The sequence below is a fragment of the Chelonia mydas genome, chromosome 9 (genome assembly GCF_015237465.2).
Source record: "Chelonia mydas isolate rCheMyd1 chromosome 9, rCheMyd1.pri.v2, whole genome shotgun sequence".
Taxonomy (NCBI): domain Eukaryota; kingdom Metazoa; phylum Chordata; order Testudines; family Cheloniidae; genus Chelonia; species Chelonia mydas.
This window is the reverse complement of record NC_057855.1, coordinates 81,280,702-81,305,568: the sequence shown is the minus strand read 5'-3', so window position 1 is coordinate 81,305,568 and position 24,867 is coordinate 81,280,702. Positions and strand designations below refer to the sequence as shown.

Genomic DNA, 24,867 nt, shown 5'->3' with positions numbered 1-24,867 from the left:
CGTGAGCGGCGGCCCGGGGTGGGGGCAAAAGGGGCAGGGATGTTAAAGCCACGGCAGCGCTTTAAGCAGGTCCCTTTGCTGCGTCAGCTCTTTGAAGCGCCCTGCTTAAAGTGCTGCCACAGCAGCGCTTTAACACTGCTACTCTTTTTGTGTCTCCCGCCCCCCCCCCCCCCGCCCCGTTTGGTGGCCCTGACAGTAGGGACCCGGCAGGGCTCCCGAGCGGGGTGGCGCAAAAAGAGCAGCGACATTAAAGCGCTGCCACGGCAGCACTTTAAGGCGGTAAAGGCCGGTACAGGAGGCCATCTTTTACCGGTACCCCGTACCGCCTTACTTTCACCCCTGTCAGACTGGCAGCGGGCTGAGCGGCTCAGCCCGCTGCCGGCCTGGGGTCCTGTCCGCCGGGATCCCGGCCGCCCTGAGCCCGCTGCCGGCCTGGGGTCCTGTCCGCCGGGATCCCGGCCGCCCTGAGCCCGCTGCCGGCCTGGGGTCCTGTCCGATGGGATCCCGGCTGCCCTGAGCCCGCTGCCGGCCTGGAGTCCTGTCCGCCGGGATCCCGGCCGCCCTGAGCCTGCAGGCCGGCAGGGGGCTGAGCGGGGCCAGCGGCCAGGACCTGCAGTGTGCCATTTAAAAAAAAATCGGCTTGTGTGCCGTAGGTTGCCGACCCCTGTTCTAGTGTATACTGTACTTCATGGGCGATTTAAGTGATTTTCAAGGGAAATTTTGACTATACGTGATTTTTGTTTTAGCCGCTGACCTTAGAACCTCACCCCCGCATAAGATGCGACTCCACTGTACTGGTGACTGGACCAACTGCCGTTGGTGAGAGAGACGCTTTGGTCCTTCCCAGAGCTCTTCCTTGGCTCCAGGCAGCTCCAGTTCTCTCTGGCCCAACAGGGGAACGATATTGTCCCGCCCACCTTGCGTCTCACCTACCAGCAAGGCTCCCAGCACGCTGCCCCTGGCCACGCTCCCCGCCTGCCCTTCCCCACGCAGCGCCCTCCGCCCTGCCCCGGCTCCCCCCGCTCTGCGGGAACGGCCTTCGCTGTGCATTGCCAGCGGAGTCCCCGCCAGGTGGCGCTGCGGCGCAATGGCCAGCGGCGCCAGACCTCCGCTAGCCGCGGCTTGTCAGGCCTCCTCAGTGGAGTTCCGAGCCGCCGGCTTCCCCGCCCTGCGCCAGCCCCTCTCTATGGATCGCCGATGCGGATGGGGCTGGGGAGAAGATGGCTCTGTCTAGGGGGCTGCGGTGCTGCCAGCGGGTGCTCGCCTGGGTGCCGGTCGTTATCATCACCCTGGTGGTGCTCTGGTCCTACTACGCCTACGTGTGCGAGCTCTGCCTGGGTGAGTGGGGGGGCTCTGCCCGGCTGGGCTGGTGGAGGGGCGGGGCCTCTCCCTGGGTGGGGGGGGCTCTCCCTGGGTGAGTGGGGGAGGGGGTTCTCCCTGGGTGGGCTGGGGGAGCTCTCCCTGGGTGGGGCGGACTTTGTCCGGCTGGGCTGGGGGGGTTCTGTTTGTGCCTGGCCAGGGACCTGAAATTTGGATGAGTGGAGGAGTGAAGTTCTGCTTGGGGGACTGGGGAACAGGATTGAGGGGGCACTGGATGAATAAATGTGATTGTGTGAAGCAGCGACAATAACCTGGGGTGAGATAGAAGCTGACACCCCCGTATTTCCCCCCATCCTGTATATGAGCGGGGTGTGTATGTGGGGTCTCCCAGAAGGAGAGGGAGGATTGAAGAGAGTCTGGCAAGAGGAAAGAGCCTAAATATTTGGCCCCAGCTTGGGGGGGTGGGGAGGATTCATTCCCTTCCAGACTGGGGAGGAGATGGGGAGACACACACTGCCAACTCTTAAGTGTTTTTTAAAAATCACTATTTAGGCCCCCCAGAATAATGGCAACTGTAAAAATAATAGTTTTTAGATGCTTATTATTTCCCTTCTGGGGTTTGAGTAAAGGCTCAAGCTTTTTCCTGCAACCATGAACGCTAGAATCTTTTTTTAAAGAAATAAAAGCTGAGATTCTTATGACTGTGTGACTCCAAGAGCTTGGGCTTGACACAAAACCCTAAATATTTGAGACTTGTGATACCATGAGAGTTGACAGCACTATGATGGTAGTAAAATTGGCATTCATATGCGGGGTGAGAGTAGCAGTGTTTGTTCTGAGCTGCACGTTTAGCCATAAATAAATTCTTTGCGCATGGGCCCTTTAAATTTTTGTTGGGTAGATTACACAGAAAAGAGACATATCCAGATATAGATCAGTTGGTCAGCATCTGTGGTCACTTGGACACAACATCTGTCACCACTGATCTTGCACTGACTCTCACCTCAGAAGTGCGAGACAGTGGGTAACAGTGGCTAACTTTGGGTTTGCATTGTCCAATGCAAGAGCAGTAGCTCACAAAGACACCATTATTTGTGAAGTTATTATGGATAAGGACCCTGACTCTGCTAGTATTACTGAGTCTTAATAGGATGATTCATCTGGTCTTGTGTTGGCACAGTTGGGTCCACAGGGAATGTCATTTACCATGAGTTTCAGGAGAGTTGGGGAGGTGGCTCTGCTGTTTGCATCTTGCTATGTCTATACAGTTGCAGTAGCAGAGGGGAGTATGTGTAAACGAGCAGGGGAATCACACCCCGTAGTTGGTACTATAGATGTAACCTTAGATGTAGAAAGTGACTTGTTCTAATGACAGATATATTTGTTTCAGAGAGGTAGCCATGTGAGTCTGTACCAGCCAAAAAAAACAAAACAAAACACACCCACCCCCAAAAAACGAGGAGTACTTGTGGCACCTTAGACTAAGGAAATGCCTGGAGTGGAAAATACAGTTGGAAGAGAGAGAGAGAGAGAGAGAGAGAGAGAGAGAGAGAGAGACACACACACACACACACACACACACACACACACACACACACACACACACACACACACACACACACACACACACACACACACACACACACACACCATGAAAAGATGGGGGTTGCCATACCAACTCTAATGAGACAAATCAATTAAGGTGGGCTGTTATCAGCAGGAGGAAAAAACGTTTTGTAGTGATAATCAGGATGGCCCATTTCAAACAGTTGACAAGAAGGTGTGAGTAACATTGGGGGGGAAATTAGCATGGGGAAGTAGTTTTTAGTTTGTGTAATGACCCATCCACTCCCAGTCTTTATTAAAGCCTAATTCGATGGTGTCCAGTTTGCAAATTAATTCCAGTTCTGCTGTTTCTCATTTGAGTCTGTTTTTAAAGTTTTTTTGTGTTTTCCATTAGTATGTCGGTTCCAGGATGCGATTAATTTGGGGAATGTTTGTGGTGCACTGGGCATCCCACTACCCCAGATTCATGACTGAGTTCTTTTCTTAGCTAATGTTGAACTGATATTGTTGACTGTTGAATGTGGAGTTGAATCTGAATCTCATATTTTCAGATGCTATGGCGATGGGTTCGTAAAAATAAATATGAAGTTGAGGGGTTTGGGGGAGACACAGACCTCCAATAAAATTTCATGTTAATGGACCCTGAACCGTGTTTAAAGGTGGTTTTCATTTAAATTAAATAAAGAATAGTGAGTGATGCTGTGCAATGCAGACCAATTTCTTTTGTCTCTTTATCTAACCTAGGCTTTTGCTACTTGAATGAACAACTTATAAGAACACTCAGTGCTGTCTACAATAAATTGCTTTGTCGCAGTACTACCTAAGAGGCTAAAGTGATTATTAGTAAGTTTGCAGGGAAGTTTAAAATAATATGATGCATGTAATAGTATTTAACATTTCTATAGCACTTTGTGGTAGGATGTCTGGGTGCAATCCATGAAGGTATTTAGGCACCTACATCCCATTTATAAGCACCTGAGTCCTGTTTTTAAGCACCACTGCAGCCCTTAAAACTCCTACTTGGCTACCACCTAATCCAATAGGTGCCTAAACTCACTCAGCACCTCTGGGTATGTGCACTGCAGCCTTTCTCTAGGTGCCAGAGATAGATCAGGTGAGTGCCCTAGCCACCAAACTATGGAATATCCTGATGTAGGTCTTCCTCAGTCGCTCCTATTGAAAGCGTTCCACTTTAATTTAAACCAGTGGTTCCCAAACTTGTTCCGTTGCTTGTGCAGGGAAAGCCCCTGGCGGGCCGGGCTGGTTTGTTTACCTGCCGTGTCCGCAGGTTTGGCCAATCGCTGCTCCTTTGGCCTGGAGCAGCGAACCGCAGCCACTGGGAGCCGTGATCGGCCAAACTTGCGGACGCGGCAGGTAAACAAACCGGTCCGGCCCGCCAGGGGCTTTCCCCGCACAAGTGGCGGAACAAGTTTGGGAACCACTGATTTAAACAATGGAATAATAAATAGTAATTGGGCCAGAGAAAGAGTTAAAATGACTCCATAGCCTAGTGATTAGAGCACTCTCCTGTCAGATGGCAGATCCCTGCTCAAATCCCTTCTACCCCTCAGTAGGAAGGGGGACTTGAATCAGGAGGGTCTCCAGCATCCTGGAGGATTACGCTGTGCATTAGACTACAGGTTATATGGAAAGTCTTCCTGGTCCTCCTGTCATTTGGTTTGGGCCCCATGTGCAGCTTTGGTGACCAAATGCCTATCTTCCTCCGGGTCCTGGATCACTAGTAAAGATGCCTCCTTGCAGCCCATAGTTAAGTGCTTATCTCTGTGAGAGGGGTCGGGCTCTCTGGTCAGTATCTCTCATCGGCTAGCTTAGGTGGCTCCCCACCTAGCATGCTGGCTTTGTGGATTACAATCTAAGGAGCCTATCCTTCCTCGTTCATTTTGTAAGGAACCTAGGTGCCTAACTCAGGCGTTCTGGATCTCAGCAGCATTCGTGTGATTTTTCTAGGCACCTAAAAGGCATCGCAAAGCCTGAGTCACTTCATGGGTCACCACTTATGTGCCCATCATGTGACCCAAGAAGGAGTTAAACCTCCTCACTAGGCAGAAAGGAAGACACTGTACCTAAAAGAGATGGGTAGAGCTGTCAGTCCTGGAAAGAAGAGCTGACAGCTGTGTTTGTGAAGCGACTGGGAGGTGGAACTGATGGCTGTACCTCTTTATTGGGGTAAAGCCAAATAAAGGAAGCAGAGGTCACGAGAGAGGAGTGAGGGATGTTTCTGAGATGAGAAAAGAGCTGCTTTCTGGTCTCCTCCTAACCTAGAAGGCTCTTGAACCAGACCCCAACAAGGGGAGTGGCAAAACTGCAGAAACATTTGCTTGTCTTGTGCTCAGAAGGACTGTACTGGTGGTAGGCAAGGCAGTAACCATGGTAAGATCTATTTTTGTTTTTCTACAGTTGGACTAGGTACAAGGAAGTTGCCCTGTATTTGTTGTGTTTCATTTCAACACGTAGTCAAGAGAAGCCACCCCGGGACTTTTTTTTATTTTCCTTTTACTGAGATTAGAACTACTTAATTCCTTTTAGTAATTAATTTAAAGAGACTGTAGCCCCCAGCTGCGCAGATATGGTCAGTGGTTTATTAGCCCAATGACATAAAGAGGTTAACAAAATATATACCAAAAGTACCAATGGAGTTTTGGAAAGTGTTTTGATAGAAGGGCTATATAAGTTTAGTAATAATAATATTTAGTTCTTATAAGATCAAATCCAACTCCCATTAAAGTCAGCATCCAAATTCCCTTTATCTACTTCCACAGGCCCATATCACGCTTTTCAACTGTAGATTGTTCTGCAGCCACAAACTGGGTGAAGTGTTTCAAACAGGGTGACAGTGAGGGAAGAAGAAGTTTGTTTCCTGTGTTCTTGGTCAAACCATTGGTCTCTTCAAAGCCCATGCAGAGCAGACAGGACCTCAATGTCTAAAATTTCACCTAAAAGAGATGCGCGCGCACGCACACACACACCCCCCCCCCACAAACACAATAACTGTACGAAACTTAGTTTATCTGTATTGGAAGGATGATTGGCTGAATTGATGCTCTTAGGATTTGAATCTGCTTTTCTAGGGAATGCACATATCTGAAAACTGATGCTTAGAGCACAAAGTTGGCCCTTCCAAACTCTTGGCATAATACAATTTTTCTTTTTCTTTTAAACAGATTCTGTAACATAGTACCACTGTGAGTTTGAAACAGTGTAGAGGTGATGTACTCTATTCCAGAGGGAATATCTCATGCTATTATCACTGCAGCTATTGCTGCCTGATTTGGATATAAAGCCATGCTTCAGAGGGGATCTGGTTCCAGTGACTGGCTGGTGGATGCTACCATAGCATGAGAATGATAGGGAATGAGTGTGCTGGAGGCGTGAATATTATGCCACGTCAAGGAAGAGGGAAAAGAACAAACTGTTGCAAAACCACAGAGTTAAAGCAGGGATTGGCAATGTTTGGCATGCGGCCCACCAGGGTAAGCTCCCAGATGGGCTGGGCCAGTTTGTTTACCTGCCGCATCCGCGGGTTCGGCCAATCGCAGCTCTCACTGGCCGCGGTTTGCCACTTCAGGCCAATGGGAGTTGTGGGAAGCGGTGCGGACCGAGGGATGTGCTGGCCGCTGCTTCCCACAGCCCCCGTTGGCCTGGAACAGTGAACCGCGGCCAGTGGGAGCCGCGATCGGCTGAACCTACGGACGCGGCAGGTAAACAAACCAGCCTGGCCCACCAGGGGGCTTACGCTGGCGGGTCGCGTGCCAAAGGTTGCCAGTCCCTGGGTTAAAGCTTCCACTCCCACTAAAGCAGAACCTTGGGCTTATGATGCATGGGGGGGGTCCTACTGTGGGCATCAAAATGAGCCTTAGGAGGGAGCCAGGCAGCAGTTATGTAATGCTAGTGAGGTCTTGTAGTGCTGATTTTCAAAGAACCAAAGAAAAGGGAAGAGGATATTACATATTCAAATGTGAATAAGTGACCATGCATAGGCAAATGATAAATTTTGCTGTATTTATCAACTATAAAATCCTGATTACTTAGCTGATTTCAAATAGCCTACGGCTCAAAAGTACCAGATAGCATGGCATTAACAAAAGCCATCTTCATCAACATACGCAATACATCTCAGTTCCTATTCTAATTTGTATTTTCCATGTGAACCGGTTGAAAGACCATATTCAAAGAGTAATTATCAATGGATCGCTGTCAAACTGGGAGGGTGTTTCTAGTGGGGTCCTGCAGCAGTCAATTCTGGGTCAGGTACTGTTCAGTATTTTCATTAATGACTTGGATAATGGAATGGAGAGTATGCTTATAAAATTTGTGGATGACACCAAGCTGGGAGGGATTGCAAGTGCTTTGGAAGACAGGATTAGCATTCAAAATGGCCTTGACAAATTGGAGATGTGGTCTGGAATTGACAAGACAAAATTCAGTAAAACCAAGTGCAGAGCACTACACTTAAGAAGGAAAAATCAAATGCACAACTACAAAATGGGGAACAACTGGCTAGATGGAAGTACTGCTGAAAAGGATTTGTTGGTTATAGTGGATCACAAATTGAATGTGAGTCAACAATGTGATGCTGTTGCAAAAAATGGCTAATGTCATTCTGAGGTGTACGAACAGGAATGTTAAATGGGAGGTAATTGTCCTGATATACTCAGAACTGCTCATGCCTCAGCTAGAGTAGTGTGTCCAATTCTGGAGGCCACACTTTAGAAAAGATCTTGTCAAATTGAGAGCGTCCAGAGGAAAACGGCAAAAACGATAAAAGATTTAGAAAGCCTGACCTGTGAGGAAAGGCTAAAAAAACTGGGCATGTTTAGTCTTAAGAAAAGAAGCCTGAGTAGGGGACCTGATAACAGTCTTCCTGTGTGTTAAAGGTGGTTATAAAGAGGGCTTTCAGGTAGGACAGGAAGTAATTGGCTTAATCTGCAGCAAGGGAGATTTAGATTAGGTATTAGAAAATGTTTTAACTGTAAGGGTAGTTAAGATCTGGAATAGACTTCCAAGAGAGATTGTGGAATCCCCATTACTGGAGATTTTTAAGAGCAGGTTAAGCATACAGCTGTCAGGGATGGTCCAGGTTTACTCAGCCCTGCCCTCAGCATAAGGGCTTGGACCTGAGTTATGTTCTCTCATGGGTATCAGATAAATTGATGAGATTAAACCTGATGTAGTTAAGTCTTATTTACCCAGGTAGAAACTGCAGCTGTTTTGGAAACATTGGGAGTTCCAAAAGGCCAGAGCATTGATGCTTTCCCAGAAGCTGAATAATGACTCTAAAAATGGCATGGAGGGGCCAGCCATTGTTTCTAGATAAATGTGGATCAGATCTGCTCAGTTTTCAAGGTGGTTTTACTCTGTCTTCTAAACTTGTATGGTGCCTGCTACTGACATAAGAGATTGTGTGTTATCATTCTAACGTAAGCATTTATAACTCTTCATCTAAATCATATGACCCCAGGACAGTCAAGAGTAGTAGGAGCTCCTTAATACCACAATATGTACCAACAACTTCTCTTAATTCATCAGTATCTCTTCCTGTAGAACCCTGTTTTTTCCTTGGAGAAGTCTCTCTTTTAAATACTGTCTTGATCCCACTAGGTTTAGCTTGTTGGAGCAAATGAAGTCACAGCCCAAAAACTTGTTTATTTATGAGCATTTGCCAAAAGGTGTTGAAACTTAAAAAAAATCAGAGGTTACACATACTAAGCTGTATCTCAGTGTCTGATCATATGGGTAAAGTTACCTGCGTAACTTCAGTTTCCTAGACGGAGTAACTGTGTTTTTATTCAACTGTCAGTTTTAGAAATATTTGCCTTACTTGTAACAGAGTTCAAAAACACCCAGATTTCTGAAACAGAGGTTTTTTAATCTTGTTCCCTCCCCAGAGAGAGAGAGAGAGAAGAGACAAATTTTGGAAATGAGGGAAGAGGGAGAAGTATCAGCTAAAATGACAGGATCTTTTTGGACCTTAGTTTCTTTACCAAAAATGTATTGTGGCTAATGACACTTGTGCATTTCCTGAGAATTTGTTCTTTTTATCCACCAACAAGGGTCAGCTTCATAGCCACTAACCACCAGTTGAGAACTGGGCAGATCTCCTATTGCATTCTGTCAATTTTGCCACTCCTTAAATCAACCTAGAGGGATAACTGCTGAGCAACAAAAAGCTCTCACAGCTCTCCCCCTCCCTCCTCAGGGGCAACTGCTCTTTACTCAGAGTAGCTGTTGAGCAATGTACCCCTCCTCCCTGCAGGCTGAAGCAAGCAGTGGGCTCCATAGTGCTTTTGGTGCCCTGTTAATCCAGATTGCAGCTAGATGGGTCCAAGTAAGACACTGTGTGTCATTGCAGAGTACCACTGATTGGCTACCTGGCTAGGCCATGACAGTCTACTTTAATTTTACATTGATACAAAATTAACTGTACATCCCTGGATATTAATAAACAAGACTTCCAATGTAGAAATGAAAGCAGCTGTAAACTAGCTCCAAGCAGGCATATCAGTAAATAAGTGAAGATGTTATTTGGACAGGCTGTTAGAGGAGCCCTGATTATCTGCAGGCATCGATACCATTGGGACTCCTGAGAAAAATTACATTTTGTAGGAATGGAAAATGGTGTAACTAAGATGATTGAACTTTTTATTATGGAGCCCATTCAAGTGAATAAATGAAAAGAGATGCTTTCCCAGGTGTAGTGTTATGTCTGATCATGGTTTAATGATAAAAATTGGGAATCATTTCTTTTTGATCTTCTAGCATATTAAAATTCTTTTTTTTATTTTTATTTTGTTTTAGAAAAGATTATAGACTTCTTTGGGAATTTCATCTGCTGCATAAACATATAGTTTGTTTTTTCTTTTTCAGTGACTCTAACCAATCCTGTAGAACAAGGTAGGTGAATTTTATTAAATACCTTGGCATTTGTCCATAGTTCCAAAAGTGCACAAACATCTACTTAAAAGAAAGCAGTTGAAAATCATTTTTTGTATATTTATGTACATACAGCTCTCAAGGGAAGGAAGGGAAAGGGTATTTGCGCTGAATCTCCAAATAGTAGGATCTTTCAGTTCAGTAACAAGAAAATTTAAAAGCAAACATTTCCATGCTCCAGCAGACTACAAATAACTTCTTGTAGAATTCCATTAAACCAACATACTCTTTCAATATTTCCTTCCCCCGATTGCAGATTACCAGGATATGTACAGCATGTATCAAGAGAAGTGTTCTAACCTCTCTCCGTGCTCGTGAAAGGTGCCAATTGGAAGTGGAAACCTTCTGTTTATTCCCAGAACAAGTACAGCACGGGCAACAGGCATGCTCCCAAAGCACCTTCACACACACTATCCTACTTTTTCTGTAAAAATACTATCTCTAAACAGTAGTTCAGTCCCTGTGGCCCCAATTAATGTTCTTCATTGCTGTATCATTTAATGCCACTTGTAATGGTTTTGTAAAATAGACATCTCTCGACCAAGACCACTAAACTCATTTTCCATAGGCCCCTGAGCAGCCATTGAATGGTAATGACTTTCAGACTACAGTCTCTATATGAATTACAACTAGTGGCCTAGGGGTGAAAGGTTTTATGTCCCATTACTAGTTCACCACTGCACTCTCCTTGTTCGCATGCACCTTCTTCAAATTCGTTCAGTAATGTGAAAGTTTATTCTCATGGAAGCAGAAACAGAACTGCAAGGTCACTGAATAAATCAGTCAGGAGGAGCAGGCAGGATTAGACAGAGCTACCATTGGCACGTACTGTCAGTGGGTTAAATTCCAGCCCTGTGTTATGGGGGTCAATGGGAGTTTTGCCATTTGGCCCTTTGAGCCAGATTCTCTGTCCTGCTCCATCCCTTTTGTGCTACTTTAATGGTACAAAGGAGATGCATTCTGGCACTGTCTCCCCTGCTGGAGATTTCCACAGCATGGGAGAGTCCCCAGCAGGTGTATAGCTGGCATACATAGCTCCCACACAACCCATCCCAGGGGATGGGGAGGAGTAGCAGGTTTACTGATCCTCATCTGGCAGACTGGCCCTTGAGAACCCATGTCAGCCAGAACAGACAAGAGCAGCTTCCAAGGCAGAGAACTGGAGAGCTGTAACTCACTCCCAGATGGCCCCCTCTTTCAGTGCTGCAGCAAGCAGGTTCTCTTTGCAGCAAAGTACTGCCCCAGTATTTTAAGTGGTCACAAAAAAAATGTAGAAAACATGGCAATAGGTTAATGAGGATCCAGCAAAATGTATCTTATTTTGTAAAGTTTGCCAGTGAAGTTAAATCACTGTGCATTTAAGTTCCCTGGAGAAAAGTTTGCTCACCATGATCCTTTTTTCCCAGAGAAGCCCCTCTGTGCCACCTAACCAGCATAACTAAACCTTCAGCAAGAGTTATCTCCTTAAATGCCAGTTTAAGAATGACTGAGTGCTTGCCCTATCCTGCTGGGATGCCACAGAATGAGTTAGTGGCTTGTCACTCCCAAATAACTAGCATCCCTTAGTTATGTCTCTTTCATTCTGCCAGTGTTATTTAAAAATATGTGCCCCCAAAAGCAGTGCATTGCTGTTCTGCAGTACACTGTTTTATCTGAAGTCAGTGGAGTATTTGGATCTGCCCCAGTGGGAGCCATTTCCAGTGTGAATTCCATTACTCCTGAGTTGAGTTTCTTATTGCTTAAGGCTACTTTGCACTACCAGAGTAGAAATTCTTTACTGATGTCACTTGGTAAATCCTGGGAAGGAGCAGGGAAAATGTCTTGGAAGGGTTGTGAAGTAAGCCTTTCTCTGTGAAATAGAGCTTTTAGGACATCTCAACCTCTCAGAATTTTTTCAGTCCAGCACATGTGTACATACCATGTATATTATTGGTATGCACAGAGAATCCTACATTACTTCCTAAATTACTATACTCTAGCTCTATATATATAGTGAATGACACACTGGAAAGATCAATAATGCATCTAAATAGGCATTCTGTCAACAACAGTGGGCGACATGGATGCTTCAGAGGAAGGTGTAATCTCATATTGCATAGAATTGTGCAAAAAAGCTATCTGAAGAAGGTTGATCTTGTGGATGAGAAACAAGACCAGAAATCAGGGGACCTGAGTTCTATTCCCAGCTCTGCAATAGATTTTTTTTTTGAGGTTTTTTTAATTGTGTGCACGCCTAAAGGAAGCGTGATGAGCACACTTCAAATAAATAAACTTAAGATAACAATAACGTACCCTCCCCGAGTGGATAACTTATTATTCACATTGAAAGGGCCAAATTTTCAAGTCTGTACTCAGCCTTTACACTAGCTAAATTTCCATAAAATCTGAGTAAGGAAACAGGATTTGTCCTGGACTATAGCCTTCTGACTCTTCCTGTGGAGGTCATATTAATTCTGAGTTCAACATGATCAGGAAAAGCACATATTTGCATCTATTTAAGTGACACACTTAGAAATAAGGCTGTCTCCTGATTGCAGATATAACCAAGAGTGGCGGGTGAACTTGCCGTTGGGGGAGGCTAGCCCCCGGCCCCTCCACTTCTGCCCGCTGGAGCCCAGAGCACCACTCCCTCCACAGCACTCCCTCAGCCCCAGCACTGGGCGGGTGGGCGGCACAGCTGGAGCACCCCCAGCCCCGGAGCACTGGCTGGACAGACGGGCAGTGCAGTGTGGCCCCAGCCCCAGGTCTTGTGCGCACCAGCCCTAGCCTGCCTGTCCCAGGGTCTCCACCACAAAAGAGCAGAAAAGGAACTGGAAGCAGGCAGGAGGGGTCTTGGGGGCGGAGCATGGGCAGGGCCACGCCAGGCTGTTTGGGGAGGCACAGCCTTCCCCTGCCTATGCTACCCACTGCCCATGGATATAACTGTAGTTAATATTGTATTTTGTTTGAGCATTTAAAAAAATATCCAAGTGCTTTGCAAAGCTGATGCAGAACTGCCCTTTGCCCTTCTGAGTCTCTTCATATGCCTCATTTTCAATATCTCATGTCCTTCCAAATTCTTTCAAGTAAAGAAGTTTGTATATTGAAATAAGATTGCTCCAGGTACCTTGTTTTTCATATGATAATGATATCGCTGATGAATTATAACCCTGCCTCACAGCTGTGATCATTTCCTGTTTTGCCTACTTGCTGAAAAGAAATGTTTTCCCATTTTGCTTTGTCACATGAGCTCTGACAGCTGTAGTTGACAATTCATAAGATATTTGATTTTTCCCGTGATACAAAATTCCATTGGAGCATAATATTTTTAAAATGAAACACCCTGAATGGTGAAGAGTATAGAGTGACTTCTGCTTATGATTCATTATTCTTTTCTTCTCTTAGTGGCCTACCTCAGCATATTCCATGTCATCTTTGTGCTCTTTGTATGGACATACTGGAAGTCCGTTTTTACTCTCCCGCTGCAGCCAGATAAAAAGGTAAGGGCCTACGTCTTCACTACCCGCCAGATCGACGGGGGAGCTGCCACGGTCGACTCGCTGCCGTGAAGACGGCCAGGTAAGTCGAACTATGATACTTTGATTTCAGCTACACGAATAGTGTAGCTGAAGCTGTGTATCTTAGTTCGAAACGCACACACACGCACACCCGCCCTAGTGTAGTCCAGGCCTAAATACTTTTTATCCATGGCAAACCTAAGACGAAAGTGGAGACAAAGGGAGAATTCAAGAAATCCACCTATACTACTGTGGCCAAGGACATCTGATGAGTCTTCCTGGTTAGATGGAAACATGTCTGTGGCTGTCCATAAAAAAGAGTGCAGTTGAACGGTTCTGAGAATTGTTTAAATTAAGCTGTCTAGGGAGCTTAAAGCAGGCATGATGTTGCTTTACTTTCAAGTGGTTTAGGAGCTAACAGGATTTTAAATGGTTGAGGATAATGGGATTTATTATTATTAATTTACATCTTTTAATGTCTTCGATCCCTAAGCATTTAACCCAGGGGTGGGCAAACTTTTTGGCCCAAGGGCCACATCAGGGTTGCGAAACTGTATGGAGGGGCAGGTAGGGAAGGCTATGCCTCCCCAAACAGCCTGGCCCCCGGCCCCTATCCGCCCCCTCCCACTTCCTGCCCCCGACTGCCCCTCTCAGAACATCCAACCCCCCCTGCTTCTTGTCCCCTGACTGCCCCCTCCTGGGACCCCCTGCCCCTAACTGCCCCCCTGAGACCCCACCCCGTATCTAACTTGCCCCTGCTCCTTGTCCCGTGACAGCCCCCTCCCAGGACCCCTATCCCCTGACTGCCCCGACCCTTATCCACACGCCTGCCCCCTGACAGGCTCCCCCGGGACTCCCACGCCTATCTAACCCTCTCTGTCCCCTGACTGCCCCCCATCCAACCCCCCGCTCCCTTACCATTCCGCTCAGAGCAGCAGGAGCTCGCAGCCCCGCCACCTGGCTGGAGCCAGCCATGCTGCCGTGCTGCCCAGCAGCAGTGGCAGGCCAGAGTGCTGGCGGTGCAGCAAACTGAGGCTGCAGGGGAGGGGGATAGCAGGAGTGGGGCCGGGGGCTAGCCTCCCCAGCCTGGAGCTCAGGGGCGGGGCAGGACGGTCCCACAGGCCGGTTGTGGCCCGCAGGCCGTAGTTTGCCCACCTCTGATTTAACCAATCCTGATGTTCTTATTCAGTCTAACTTCACACCAATTCCATGAGAATTTTTCCTGAGTAAGGACCTTGAGATTTGGCTCCTGTATACAGAGCTGGATTAAAACAATATGGAGCCCTAGGCATGTCTGCCAGGAGGTCCCCAAAGGGTGCACTGGTAGTGGTGACAGGGCCTCTTGAGCAGCAGCAGTGTTGCACCCTTGGAGGCATGCGAGTTGTCCCCCTAGAGTGGGTGTGGGGCCAGATGATTTTTCTCCCTGGTTCTAGTGTTGGCTGGCCTGCCCTCTGTTGGAGGCTATCTGCAGACTCAGACAAATGTCACTGAATTGATTACACTCGCTTCATATTTTCAGGGGATGGAGGGGGGGTTGGCAACCTTGAAGGCTTAAAACATATTTTTTGTTTTAAATGAAAGGTGAAATTCTGACGTTACATGACTGTGGGATGTGTCTATTGTTTAATTTGCCAATCCCTGCCTATATACGCATAGACACCTAACCCAGTAGCAAAATGTCCTTCTGTGGTGATAATAGAAATGGAAAAATCACTGTCCAAGAGCACAACAACGAGGGAGAAGAGGCATTGAAAGAACCACTTCACCAAAATGTAGATTGTGATTCATTTACTTGACAAATCATATTCTTAATTTAAGATATTTTTAAGACAGAGAGCATGACTTACTGGAGCACTGGACTGGGAGCCAGGAGTTCCTGAATTCTAATCTTTGCTCTGCATTGATTTACTGTCTGACTATACTCAAGTCACTTCACTTCTTTATGCTTTGTTATACCCCTTGGTAAAATATTTGGCAAAATACCAACCTCAGAAGGCTGTTTGAGGTTGAGTTAATGAATGTTTGTGCAGCAGTTTAAAAATACAGCTCCAGAGTCTGAGCTTAGTTACAAAGATGTAAATTTATGTCAGTGGAATACTCCAGATTTGAACTAACATAACTGAGAACAGAATCTGCCTCATAAAGTGCAATGTAAATGCCGCTATTATTATCATCATCATTATTATTTTAGTTATTTAATGAAGAGAAAACATCTAAGGCAACATGTAGTAGTGAAGCTAATCTATTATGCTCTGACCTCAATTTCAGTTTGTATCTCTTATGAGTGAATCAGTTAGTTCCGCAGCAGCTGATCTGTCCAACAGTGATTACCTCTCTGTTTATCTCCTAAATGAAAGCTCTTCTAAGTGTGATTAATGTTTGTGCTTTGGAAGTGGTGGGAGGATAATGGCTTCTCCAACCTGGCCTGCATTTGAAATATTACTGTACTACACATGGATAACTGGTCCTCTCATCATTTCTGCTTCTAGTTCCATATGTCCTATGCTGACAAAGAGCGCTATGAAAATGAAGAGAGACCGGAGGTGCAGAGGCAGATTCTTGTCGAAATTGCAAGGAAGTTGCCAGTGTACACAAGAACGGGGAATGGAGGTCAGCTAAGCAGAGGGCTCTGTTGATGTAAATCTATTCAATCACGCTAAGCATTGTATGCTGGCAATCCATTTTATACTGACAGTAACAGCAAATCCCTCATGCCAAGACATACTGCTAAAGGATTTCAGTGCTCAGAACTTTAATGCTGAGGAAATACTATTAGTTTAAAAGGATTTCCTTCCTGGCTTCCTCCTCCAACCCTCCTGATTGGGGAAAACGAGAAATCCTTGAATACTTATCACATTTTCAAGTAGAGTGCCGGGGGCTTAGCCTTATGTTGTCTTCCTTTCTGTAGTTATAGTTTGGAAACCGTAGTTGGGTTCCCAGACTATACTTATTAATGTAGAATTATGGGCATAGCTTGGGGGGGATAGGAGAGTACTGCCACCCTCCCACCCCCAAAAACGGAAAGCTCTGGCAGGCATGGAATTTATATGTTTCCCCCCCACCCCCACCATGGCCTGACTGCAGCTGCCCCCTCAAATATGGAAGCCAAACTACACCTATGTGTAGAAACAAATCTTGTAGCCTTTTTTTTTTTCCCCCCCATTTCAAAGAGGGTTTGGCCTGAGTAAAGACTGCAGGACATGGCCCCATAAATGAGGTCAACAGTTATTGTCCCTTATGGACCTAGTTCTGCAACCAGATACACGTTGTCACTCCTGGGGGAATTCTGTGCCACTGCGCATGTAGAGAATTTTCCCCCAGCAGAATTCTTTGCTTCCCTGCAGAAAAATGACTTTCTGACAGGGAAGCAAAGGGAAGCCACAAAAGCAGTCATGTGACCCTCCCCAGTAGTATCTTTTGGATGCCCAGTGCAGCCTGCAGAGAGGTAAATCACTGTGGGGCAGGGAGCAGGACTGGGGAAGACCCGGCTGGTAGCTCCTACCTTGTGCTGGGCTCAGCTACTAGTTCCAGCTGGGAGGACATGGGACTTCCTCTTCCCTGGCACAGCATCCAGGGCTTTGTCAGACCCACCCCCAGATTTCTCCTCTGGCTGTAGGACGCTCTGCAAACTCCCCCCCCCCCTCCCCCCCACGTGCTTCCTGCTCCCATCGCTCCTCAGCTGCAGAGGGAGGGATCACTGTACAGGGAGCTGCTCCCCCATCCAACCCCCTCATACCCAGACCCTCCCACAAAACCCCCCCAATGATCCCCACTCCCCTTGCACCTGGACCACCCTGACAAGCCACCCGTACCTGGATCCCCCACAACCAGACACACAGACCCCACTTAGCCCCAACCACCTTCATCTGGACCCCCCTGAAGAGTCCCATTAATGTTGCACACAGAACCCCCCCAACAAGCCTCTGTGCATCCAGATCCCCCCGTACCAGATCCCCCACTGAGCCACCCGCACACAGATTGCCCCACACAGAACCTTCTCACCCCACACATGGATCCCCTCACACTAAGCCCCTCCACACTTGGATCTTGCCTTGCTGAGCCTGCCTGCCCACATCTGGTGCACTTAGCACAGAGGGGCAGGGCTCTGGGGTGTTTCTGGGGCAGGCCCGGTCCTCGCGCTATGTCAGAGTTGGGTGCAGCATCACTGCTGAGTCCGTGTCCCGGGGGAAAGCTGCACAGTGATCTCCCACCTCTGTGCAGCCAGTGGCCTGTGCTCCCCAATGTCATGCTGGAGCCTCTACATTTATTTGACAAATACAATTTTCAGAATTTTAAAATATTGTGTGCAGAATTTTTAATTTTTTGGCACAGAATGCCCTCAGGAGTAACACATGGAACTCTTGTTGAAGCCTAAAGGAGTTGTATGGTTGGAATTGCTGCAGTGTTCTGGCCTGTGTATTCTTTAGTCAGCAAACTTAGGATCTGAAGTAAGGAATTTTTGTACTGGGCCATTGTTTAAATGGAGTTTTTTCAAAGCCACAACACAAATGTACATGTACACACACATCCTGTTTCTACGTTTCTTTTGACTACCTTCAAGCTGAATATACATTCACCGCAAAGCCAGCCCCTTGGAGTATTAGGACCACCATTTATCTGTTTTCTGCCTGGCAGCCTGAATCAACTGTAAAGTTGTTTAGGAAGCTAGTTATGAGGGAAAGGATGAGAACATGAACAGAATATTAAGTGTGTGTTCTCTTCTTGCTCATTATTTAACACTAACTACTAACTCTAATACTTCTGTGTTTAATTTTAGCTATTCGATTCTGTGATAGATGCCAGCTAATCAAGCCTGACCGTTGTCACCACTGTTCTGTTTGTGCTATGTAAGTTGTTGTTGAAATGTTTTGACACCAGTGAATTGAGCCACTGCTAAGCAACAAAAATGACAATGTCTTGAACATGTACTTATACACATAGAAGTACCCAAATGTTTTCCTGTGTTCAAGAATAGCTAAACAGTAAGGGCGAAACAGTCAAAAGGACTTCTGCTAGGTCTTGTGCACATGTGTGCCAGCACCTACATGCACGAAAGTGTTAGCATTTGCACTCCCAAAACACTGTGTCCCTAATATGTTTTGTGGTATAGTTTCTACACTTCTGCCTGCATGAGTGTGAATCTGGTGGAAGTTTGCCAACTTATGAAAGGCACTAGCCACTGTCAGTGCACTCAAAAAAGTCTTTTTTCTTTTTTTTTTTAAATATGTCAGGCCTTCGCTATGTATTGATCATGCAAAGATTGTAAGCACCCCAGAGCAGGAACCATCTTCATTTTTTGTCTTGTACAGCACCAAGGATGTCGGTAGCTCTTACAACAACAACAACAAATAGCCTTAAAAATGGTGCCTGCCTTAAGAATGATGGAATGATAGCAGCCATCTTAAATCTATTTCTTTGTAGAAATCCAACACACAACAGCAACAAAGTCTTCTGACCTACAGTTGGTGGAGTCTTTGTTTATGAGTCTGTTTAAGTTCCAAACATAAGGATCCTCTTTGTTGTATTCTTTTTCTTTCCTTTTGCAGGTGTGTGTTAAAAATGGATCATCATTGCCCATGGTATGTCCAGGATATTGGTCTGTATCTTTCTGAAAGTAAAGGCTATTTAAATGCTTTTGTTGGTATTGTGTCTGCACGCCTCTTTCTTTTATCATGGAGGATGTATCTCTTTTTTGTGTTTAGCACTGTATGAAATGAACATACTGGGAAGACTTGCTTGAAGCATTTGATTTCTTTTGCGGGACAGATAAGGAATATTCTTGTTTTATTAACTGCATTTTTAGAAGCTGTTATAAACTAATCTACTCTTAGATTATTACCCAGAATAGTAAAGGGGCCTCAACCCTACCTTTCATTTTGGGTACATAATCATTTGGGCAAGCAGTTAGTAGTTGCACCCACCAATAATATTTGCATGCAGTATGCATATGAAATGGTGTCATTTGGGCATATGTGATAGTGTCTGCGGAATGGTGCATGAAAAATTAAAGGTCACACTTTGAGAGTTTGCCCCCATATACTTATTTCCCAGAACTACCTGGTTGAGATTTTTTAATTACTGTCATTGGGTTTTCCCAGCTCTGCTACTCCCTACCCTTTACTAGAAGGGAGGCTTCAGGAACCAGAGGCAACACAGACATGGGTCTGAAACATACCCCCGTATCTTATTTCCAAATGTAGGGGGTTCCACATTTGAACCCAGGTCCAGATGCGAGTCTGATGCACCACTGATTAATACCTAGTGGAAAGATTTACACATAGATTCATAGAAGTTAAGGTCAGAAGGGACCATTATGATCATCTAGTCTGACCTCCTGCACAATGCTGGCCACCGAATCTCACCCACCCACTCCTGCAATAAACCTCTCACCTATGTCTGAGCTATTGAAGTCCTCAAATCATGGTTTAAAGACTTCAAGGTGCAGAGAATCATCCAGCAAGTGACCCGTGCCCCATGCTGCAGAGGAAGGGGAAAAATCCCCAGGGCCTCTTCCAATCTGCCCTGGAGGAAAATTCCTTCCTGACCCCAAATATGGCAATCAGCTGAACCCTGAGCACGTGGGCAAGATTCACCTGCCAGATACCCAGGAAAGAAATCTCTGTAGTAACTCAGATCCCACCCCATATATAAAGAGGGTATAAGATGCTATCACCAATGTGAATGGAGAATTCTGATTTACTACCATTTTGCACTCATTTTGCACATGTGTAAATTACTCCACGATGTGGACGTCCGTGGTGAATCAGGCCCAAATGGCCCATACAAGCCAAATCAAAATCCCAAATCTGGGTACCTTCAGAGTTTGAGGTATTTGAAATCCAGATATGAATTTTTCAGCTTGAGCCCATCTCTGTGACAAACTAGCAACGAGACCAAACTGATGGAGGTCTGGTCTTTTGATGTTATCAGATACATTTATCATGTTTTGCTTGGTGTGACTTTTGCTTGCAGGTAAAATACAAAAGTAACCAAGAACTCAGTTACATTTCATTGTTACCACTAAGGGGAGCTGCTATTGAACAGATTGTTTTGTATAATCAAGCACCTACATTAAAATTTAAAAAATTACTTTCGTATTCCTTGTCTTTGGACCACATGTGCTGTAAGTATCCTGATTTCAACTTTGCTTTAATTCTTTAGGGTGAATAACTGCGTTGGATTTTCTAACTACAAATTCTTTCTACTGTTTTTAATGTATTCTTTGTTGTATTGCATGTATATTGCTGCAACAGTCTTCAAGTATGTCATCAAGTATTGGACAGTAAGTGCATGAAATCATGTTACTTTTATGTATTTTATTACTCTTATTGTGGCTTTAAACTCTGCTGTGTTACTCTTACTGTCATTCCACAGAAAAATATATTGCAGTTCAGTAGTAGGGGGGCTTTTTCTTAAATTCTGTATGTCCGTTTAACTCGCATTGTGATTCAGATATGCACAAACTGAAGGGAAAATAGGCTCCAGTTATAGAAAGGTTTTGGCTGAAAAATGCTAAACCTGTTTTTAAATTTATTCTACAAATGCTACCAAATTTGTGCATGAAAGGGCATGTTTTCAGCCAGTCTTTAGGGCCCAGAACTTGCAGCCTAATTTTAAACAAAATACAAGTGAGTGTGTTTAAACTATAAGAAGGAGTGGGTGATGGAGGGAGAATGAGGGTAACAGTAACACATACTGTCCCAGAACTGACTTGAGCAACATAGCACAGGGATCATTGTTGCCAGTTGCAGTTTTAGTGTATTCATTTTTTTAACTGTCCTATGTATTGTGTAAGGGGAATGTAAAGACTCGCAGAGAGAGAGATCAGATATAAGAGATTTACAATTGAATATCAGTCATGTCTGGAATGATCTTTGTGACTAGAGAGGTAGAATTATAAAGCAAGTCAGAATCAGTACATCGTTGTGGTGATCTTGCAACAGAACACAATGAAACTTCCTAAATCCAAGTACAACTATTATTTGGGAAATACTGAAAAATTATGTCATCTCATCTCTTTATGTGCTTGTATTGCCTGGGAGGATAGTTGTCTCCTGGGTAAAAACTGGCAAGTTACCAACATTTGAAATGTATTAAGTGGCCACATACGCATTTTCACCACATACGCATTTTCATTAGCATTGCAGGAAACTATTACTTGGAGTATATTCTTTTCTGTGACTTATGCTTTGTTTCCTGTAATTCCCAGACCCACTTTCCCAACCTTCTCTGAATCCTTGCTCGTGTGGATCAAGTTTAGTGTGTTAAGGGAACAAGTGAGAGGAAAAGTAAATGAAACCTACTTTGGTGTTAGTTTTCATGGTGTTACTTGCCTGCTTGTCTCCATAAGCTTAGTTCCTGCAGTACACCTGCCCTTCTCTTCTCTTCGAGTTAGAACTAATATAAAGAGCTTTGTCCTGCCATTGATCTACACACATTCATTTTAGGATATGGCATTCAAAGAAACTGCTTTGACCTTCATTGTTTCCTTATAGTTTTTCTTTTTTGGCTTAAAAGTCGGACTGAAATACTGAGCACTACTTTATATTACAGTTGGTTTATATGGAGACAGTGTCCGCTGACGGAACAGGAGATGGGCCTCAAGACTCTTGATTTCTAATGCCTGCTGGTGCTGCTGGTTCACTTTGTGACTTTGGCCAAGTCACTTAGAGTATGGCTACACTGCAGTAAAACACCCACAGCTGACCTGTGTCAGCTGACTCAGGCTACGAGGCTATCAAATTTTAGTGTAGACACTGGGGCTTAGGCTGGAGCCTGGGCTCTGGGTCCAGCTGTGGGTGTTTTTTATCGTAGTGTAGATGTACCCTTAATCTCTCTGGACCTCAATTTTATAACAGATGGTGCTGTAAACCATACCTCCAACCCAGTCACCACTGTGGGGCACTAATGGGAATTAGTCCACGTACTCGGGAGGGCAAAGGCTTTGTAACTCTCCCTTACGTTATGTAGGACTTGTAAGGTGGAGGAAGGCTTTTGCACATTTGCTCACTTGCAAGGGGTAGGTACAGTCTGTCTTTACACTGCAGGAATTAAGTGCCAGAGAGGTCCTCATGCTCCAACATGTGAAATGAAGCATTTCAGCCACCTGTAAGATTTTCTGGGCTTTTACTAACTGTAGACATCTGTCACAAGCATTTGATTTACCTGCTTGTTGCTGTTGTAGCTGAGAGAGAGGGAGTTCAAATTTCTGATCTCTTAAATTGGAATGTAGCCATTGGAAAAGATGGCAGCATATTAATGTGCATCCAGGAAAATGTGAAGATTAAAGGAAACTCAGCAGAATGTGAACAGGCTTTGAAAGCACTTGTTGTTGCCTGCCAAATTCACTGTGGGCATAGGAGACACTTCTCATACCCATATGGGGGACTGTGAACATACTGGCCCTGTTCCATACAAAAAATTAATAGCAAAGCCCAACTGTATATCTGCTTTGGAAGTGATGAGGGAAAGAGCCAGCTTATTTCTTCTTTGTCTTGTCTGTTCATTGTAGGGAGAGGTGACTTTTTTTCTGCAAGTCTGAAAAACCCACACATCCTAAATAGATCCAGTGTAACGTCTGATTTCCTTTAGGCACCAAGATTTCTCTCTCCCTCTTTTTCATGTCCTTTATCCTTTTTTGCTTTTATTTCTAGGACGAATTGACCAATGGACGTTCCAAGTTCCATGTCCTTTTCCTTCTTTTTGTGGCAGTCATGTTCTTTCTAAGCCTGATGTTTCTCTTTGGCTACCACTGCTGGCTCGTCAGTAGAAACAGGTCTACTTTGGGTAAGATTCCATGTGTACACCATAAAGCAGTGTTCTAAAAAAACGTGTGCTGTTCACCTCTAGGTATACCAACAAATATTCAAATATTTGAAAAAGCATTGAAATAAAAAGATTTCTAATTTACACTGCTGGGGGTTTTCCTCTTCAGTTGACAAAAGCTAAATTGGTGACATGGATACTGTAAAATAGAAGGGCCCAATCCTGCAAATGCTTATGCATTACTTTATTCACTGAAATCAATGGGACTACCTGTAAGTACATTTACTTACACGTGTGTTTGCTGGAGTAGGCCGTAAAACAGCAAGTGGATTTGAGCAAAAGTACATCCATCTTTTCTGATGGTGATTGAGGGTAGGGGTATGTGGAATTGGATCAGTTTTGTGAAAAACTTCTGAAATTCCATGATTTTTGAGCCAAAAAACTTCCAAGTTTCAAAATTTGAAACTGCATTTGGATGAAGATCAGGTTTCACATCAGAGCACAAATATCACATGTTTCAATGCAGATACTACCATTTTGTGACAAAGTGGCTTGAAACAAAATTGAAACTTTTTTAGCAAAGTTCCACACACAGATTAATCTCTCTCTTTCTTGCACAGACCTAGTATAGGTTTGCCTTGAAAACTCGTTTTCAAAGGGCACTAGAACTCATCCATAGGCCTTTTTGCTGGCCTGAAGCATCAGGTCTCTACACAACAGTGTAGAAGGTAACTTTAAAAATACTGTTTCTGATGCCCTCTATTTTATCATTTTCTCCGTGCACCGCTTTTATCTCTCAACACAGGGCCTGTGTATCCTACCCTAACTCTTAATAGATAAGTGATAATTCATCAAGCACTCTGAATTTCCACACTTGAGATATGGTTCATAGAAGGGAGTTTGTTTCCGTTTTATGCTTCCAGTCTTCGGATTAGAAATTCCCCAATTTTTGTGTCTTTCCAGTGAAATTCAGAGCAAGTCTCATGAAAGAATGTTTAAACACATTAAATAATAAACTTCATTTTATAATTTTTGTTTTGGGGATTAAATTAAAACATCGTTAATTGGTTTTATGATTATTTTATGGGTTTCATCTGCAAAACCCAATCCATGCCATCAATTTTAAGATAAGAGAAATAATAATGTAAAGATTTACAGGCATGCAAAAAGAAATGGCTGTGATCTCCACATTCATTCCTGTAACATTTCCATTTTGGTCCATGGTGTGGTATGTTTGTTTGCTGAATGCAGTGGCTCTCAACCTTTCCAGACTACTGTACCCCTTTCAGGAGTCTGATTTGTCTTGTGTACCCCCAAGTTTCACCTCACTTAAAAAACTACTTGCTTACAAAACCAGACATAAAAATACAAAAGGGTCACAGCACACTGTTACAGAAAAATTGCTTACATTCTAATTTTTACCATATAATTATAAAATAAATCAACTGGAATATAAATATCTTACTTACATTTCAGTGTATAGTATATAGAGCAGTATAAACCAGTCACTGTCCGTATGAAATTTTAATTTATACTGATCTCTCTAGTGCTTTTTATGTAGCCTGTTGTGAAACTAGACAAATATATAGATGGGTTGATGTACCCCCTGGAAGACCTCTGAGTATGCCCAGGGGTACATGTACCGGTGGTTAAGAACCACTGGCTTAGTGTACTCAAAGATGGCTACTGTATAGCATAAAGACGGTAATTTACTTTGCATTGATTAAAATATGTATTATTTTCCTAATGTCTAAATCGGCTTCCTTTG

General features: G+C 44.6%; 1 protein-coding gene across 3 annotated transcripts in view; it reads left to right on the top strand.

Annotated features, from left to right (window-relative positions):
• Window positions 1-1,064: 1,064 nt before the first annotated feature.
• ZDHHC15 (zinc finger DHHC-type palmitoyltransferase 15) overlaps window positions 1,065-24,867 on the top strand; it is a 40,711-nt gene continuing 16,908 nt past the window's right edge. Inside the window, exons 1-9 of one of the 3 annotated variants that reach the window (XM_037908125.2) lie at window positions 1,209-1,338; window positions 3,631-3,729; window positions 9,772-9,798; window positions 13,222-13,316; window positions 15,824-15,944; window positions 18,112-18,181; window positions 18,881-18,913; window positions 20,496-20,616; window positions 22,988-23,120. In XM_037908125.2, coding sequence (XP_037764053.1) covers window position 3,729; window positions 9,772-9,798; window positions 13,222-13,316; window positions 15,824-15,944; window positions 18,112-18,181; window positions 18,881-18,913; window positions 20,496-20,616; window positions 22,988-23,120 — 601 coding nt within the window. In that variant the 5' untranslated portion in view covers window positions 1,209-1,338; window positions 3,631-3,728. Of the gene's footprint in view, window positions 1,339-3,630; window positions 3,730-9,771; window positions 9,799-13,221; window positions 13,317-15,823; window positions 15,945-18,111; window positions 18,182-18,880; window positions 18,914-20,495; window positions 20,617-22,987; window positions 23,121-24,867 lie in introns of all 3 variants that reach the window. The other 2 variants (XM_037908124.2, XR_006283612.1) reach the window with 2 other exon arrangements.